A 4713-nucleotide genomic window follows, 5' to 3' on the forward strand; every position below is an offset into this window, starting at 1 on the left:
TGTATGCCTTCCTATGCTTATGCCACGCCACCAACCCATCACCGTGTAGTTATGATCTTGCTCCCAGGCCTCCTTGCCCTGGCTGTGTGGAAAGAAGAAATCAGGATAGTCACAGAGGAGTCTGGAGTCTTAAGTCTTTTATCTTTATTTTAATAGCCCAGGAACTCAGTTAAAAAGGCATATTTTCCAGTCTCTGACACAGACAGCAGCAGCTGTACAAGGTTCCTGGCTGGGGCATCACAGGCCTGGGTGACAGCTCCTGTCTGGTCTGTCCAGGGCAGTGTCAACTTAGGCCTCAGCTCCAGGGCTATGAAAGAACAGCCATCCATGGCAGTGTAGATACTGGGCACAGGCAGAGCAGCCAATCCTCCTCCCATATCCAGCTAAACCAGCTTCAGGAAAGAAGGTCCTGTTTCCTAGTGTACTTGGGATCCAGGGATGGGCTCTTCACCAGACATGATTGCCAGGTTGAACCACTACCGTGCTATGGGACTTCCCCTCCTTCCCATAGTCAAGAACTTTCCCAGCTCTGGGTCCTGGGGCCCTAACAGAACACCTGATGTGACCACAGCCTCTGAATATCTGGGAGGTTTCCATCTGGCACCAGGTGGCGGCACAGAGCAGGACTGTCGGCCCTGGCAGAGAGCTGAGCGCACAGAGTCGTGAGGCGGCAGGGTGTGCCACAGGGCTCCGGGGGCGGGTGGCCCTTATGGTAGAGAAACCAGAAGGTCTGGAAGAGTTGCCTGTCACTCCGCATGCGATAGACCAGGTTGTGCCAGGCAGCAGGCAGGGCATTGGGCAGCCCATAGGTTTCTACAGCCTTATAGAGGCGCTGCCAGTGTGGTGTGGCTCCTGGCACGTTGGCTTGTGTTAGGTTCAGGATGTAGGTCTCGTGGTCCAGAACCACGTGAGAACTCCCTGGGTAGTCCCCATCTATTAGGTAGACACGGTAACCTGCAAGGAAGGAGGGGAAAGAAGCAAAGGCAAGTCCCCCTCTACCTTTGTAGGCCAGCCCTGGCTTTCCCCACTCCCAGCACCACCCTTTTCCCTGCCAATTCCAGGGTGAGGAAGGCTCTTTTCTGCCTCACTCACCAGGATTGAGGCTGATGTAGGTGGTGGCACTGGGTGCCAGGAAGGCTACAGCTAGCGGCCGGCTGAGAGTCTCCTCGTCATAGAAGACCTCAAATTCATCCACATGAGTATGGCCAAAAAACTGCCCAGCCAGGGTGTTCTCATACCTGGCCACAAAACACTAATTATATTCAGAAGATTCTAGGGAGGGGGAGGAAAAGATCTGGGGAGATGGAATGCTCTCTTTCTCCAGCCTGTTCAAGTAAGTAGCTTCCCTACTCCATGGGGCAATAGGGATGGTGAGATGCCCAAGGGAATTTCCAACCCTAAGACACTTCATCCCCTCACCCGACCCCTCTCTCACTCCCTCTCTCACTCCCATCTCCCACCCCATCTTCCTCTTACCTGGCTACAATCCGATAATAATTCCAGCTCCAGCTCTTCAGGCAGTGTCCTGGGGGAATGTGGCCAATTATATGCACCTGGTGGGGGGTGGGGGGAGAGTAAAGCGAGGTTATCAGGGCATCAAGTTCTCCAGATAGCTCAGGCCAGAGCTGGGGGAGGGGGGAAGTGAATGAAAGGACTTCAAGGGTGACCATGGGAACCCCAGGGAACACTGTTGTTGGGAGCATCAGAAAATCAGGCTTCTTTGTCCATAGATGCTCCAGCCCAACAGGAGCCTGCTTCTTCCCAGCCCCCTGCACACCTCCACCACCACATTCCCAACACGTTCCCACCACTCCTCCTCACTTTGTCTCCTCGATCCTCAGCAGCCTGAAGCTCCCCCACCAGCCACTGGAGCTGTCCTGCAGGATCTGTGGAGTTGATCAAGAGCCAGAAGTTCTCACGGGAACAAAAATTCATATTGAGAGAGATGAGGCGGAGGCCAGGGCGTGGGGAAAGGGCATAGAATCCTCCAGTTCTGAAACAAAGTAAACACAAAGGGTCAACAGTCACTCGTTCATCATTCTGGTCCCGAAGGCCCAGTCTTGTGCTGGGCATCCGGGTGGAGGGCAGAGGCATACACGACCTCATCCCCATCCTCAAGAAGCTCCCGTTTTAGGTGAACAAACAGTACTACTTATAGGGTCTGTCTGGAAGAAAAGAATGGCTCAGAGGACTGAAGGCTCTAGGAATTCAGGAGAGAAACAAGAGTGAACAAAAATGGGAAGTGTAGGTCACGCAGAGGGGATCTCCCTGGGACCTGGGCCTGGGTAAGATGGGAACAACTTGGGGGATGAGCAAAGACACAGACTGGGGCATGGAGAGGGTATGCTGTTGGCACTTTGAAGGAGGGTGACGGGTAAGGTGGGGTCAGATGAGGGGTGCCAGTGAATAGAACTGAGGACTCATGCTAGAGGAGTCAGAGCTAACACCCCAGGTTCTCTCCCTTCATTTTCATCCACGGTTCTTTTCCCTACCTGGGTTTCCATGGACCATAAGTACCTGAGGGTGTGAAGGGCTTCAGCAGGCAGCCAGGGCTCCCATGCCTCGGCCATTGCCTCATAGAGCCAGCGGGAGGAGTGGTTGCCTTTGATGAATGGGGGAGGGAAGCCATTGACAGGTGTGCTTTCGTGGTTGCCCACAGCAGGGTACACTGGAACTGGCCCCAAGAACTTCCTCACAAGGGCTGTGATAGTAGTCAGAGCACGCAGCTGGTCTTGTCGGGACTGCTGCCAGACATCATGGGCAGGAATGTCTCCTGTCCAGTACACCATATCAAATGGGCCAGCTGGACCCAGCCCACTCAACAGGCTCTCCAGGGTCCGCAGGGGCAGGTCACACTTGCTGTACTCGCCCCAGTATCCAGCACCTGGCTGGGAGGTGGGTGGCAAGCCAGAGCCCCGGCGGCAACACAGTGGGTCTGCACAGTTAGGGTCTGCGCCCTCCAGGTAGTCATGATCCCAGTGCAGGTCAGTGAGAAAGAGGATCCGGCTGATAGGAGCACCTGGGGCTGGGGGGCTGGGGGGCTTGGGTGGTGGCTTTGGTGTGGCTGGCAAAGAGATGTTCCAAGATGACAAGATGTCCCAGTGTCCACAGGTGGAGCCCAGGAGCAGGCCACAGGCCTCAGACGGACTCAGCACTGAGCGTGTCCACACCTCCACCATATCATCCTCAAAAAGTTGAACAGCTGACTGGCACACAGCAGGCGGTGCTACCTTTAGCAGCTCACACAACTTGACGGCCATGGACCCCAGCCGGGCCACATTGGACTCCTTCTGTGGTGGGAGGAAGAAATGGTGAGAAGTCAGAGAGAGCAAAGGAACCAGGCCAACCACAGCCATCACTCCTTGGGCTTCCATATCCAAACTGGGCTGGGTTTTGCTCAGCACCACCAGGGTGAAAGAACTTCAGTGCACCTCCTGCCTCCCAGACATTGACCTGTGGTGCAAGCAGCACCAGGCCATTGCTTCCTCTTTAGCTCCAAGGCCTGTGGCATTTCAGGCTTTTACCTCACCCGCTGGCTTTCTCAGGAATTGTCTGCATTCTTTTTTTATTTCACAAAGGTCACAATAAGGTGGTGGTGCCACATAGCCATGGGTGTCCCCAAAAGGGAGAAAACTCAGTAAAGGCTTGCAGATGCTACAGTCCCCATCAGGAATGAGATGGGACCCCAGGGCTCCCTCATTGGCTCCAGTATCCAGCACCTGGCTGGGAGGTGGGTGACAAGCCAGAGCCTGGGGGGAAACACAGTGGGTCTGTACAGTTAGGGTCTGTGACCTCCAGGCAGTCATGATCCCAGTGCAGGTCAGTGAAAAAGCTCCCAGGTGCTCCCCTTTGGCCTACTCCACTTAACCCCTTTAGGCTCACCTTCAGCCCGAAGTTGACGGCGGTGAAAAGGACTTTGCAGACCGGACAGGTAAGATTCCACCACCCAAAGGCATCTCGGAGCTGAGGCACAATGGCATTGAATGTGGCTGGATGGCCTCGGGCAGGAAGAGGATGGGCTGCTGCCGGGGCCCAGAGAACCGAGGAGTCAGGCAGAGACAGCGCCAGCGCCAGGCCCAGGCCCACCCAAAGGAGTTGGAGGGTCCCCGAGGAGCTGTCCAGTCCCTGCTCCCGGCCGGACCTGGGGTGGCTTTGGCAGGGTGACACCCCGTGGCGGGACATTGCCGGCCTTCTACTTAGACAGGGCTGGTTCGCTTGTCCAGCCCCCAGTGGCCTAGGTCCTGGCTGGCCCTCAGGGCCCCAGGCAGCGCTGGGGACACCCGATTACCCTTCGCTGTAGTCTGCTGATTGCTCCGCGGCCAGCCGCAAAGCAGCTCCGCCCCTTCCTCTTCCTCTGGTCCCCAGCAGCTGATTCCCGCAGGGGTGGGGAGTCCTGTCAACCCCGAGAAGGCGGAGCTAGAGGGGCGTGCCCGGGACCGCCCCGGTGCCTGCCCCTGTTCCTGCCCCTCTATCTTGCCCCGCCCGGACCGAGACCGCGTGAGCTGCGGTTACCAAGGGCCTTGCTCTGCGGTCCCGCCGAAGGAGGCCGCTCCTGCCGCAGCGCTCGTGCTTTGCACCGGGTGTGGGGTGGTTTGTGGAGGGCCCTTCAGAGGCTCCTAGGCGCCTCCTCTGTCCAAATCTGCGCTCAGATCCCTGGAATAGAAGGGTGAGGGAGAGTGCAGAGGCGGGCAGGGACCCTCCCACTCTGGCAGG

At 56.9% G+C, this 4713-nt stretch overlaps 1 protein-coding gene across 1 annotated transcript; it reads right to left on the reverse strand.

Moving 5' to 3' along the window:
* Positions 1-134: 134 nt before the first annotated feature.
* SMPD1 (sphingomyelin phosphodiesterase 1) lies at positions 135-4366 on the reverse strand. Its single transcript, XM_053562371.1, has 6 exons — positions 3883-4366; positions 2518-3290; positions 1822-1993; positions 1477-1553; positions 1093-1238; positions 135-954 (listed from the first exon to the last, which is right to left on the reverse strand). Exons 1-6 carry the CDS (start codon positions 4180-4182, stop codon positions 545-547), a joined length of 1878 nt encoding a protein of 625 aa, XP_053418346.1. The 5' UTR covers positions 4183-4366; the 3' UTR covers positions 135-544.
* Positions 4367-4713: the final 347 nt, after the last annotated feature.

This window comes from Nycticebus coucang, chromosome 14 (genome assembly GCF_027406575.1).
Source record: "Nycticebus coucang isolate mNycCou1 chromosome 14, mNycCou1.pri, whole genome shotgun sequence".
NCBI lineage: Eukaryota > Metazoa > Chordata > Mammalia > Primates > Lorisidae > Nycticebus > Nycticebus coucang.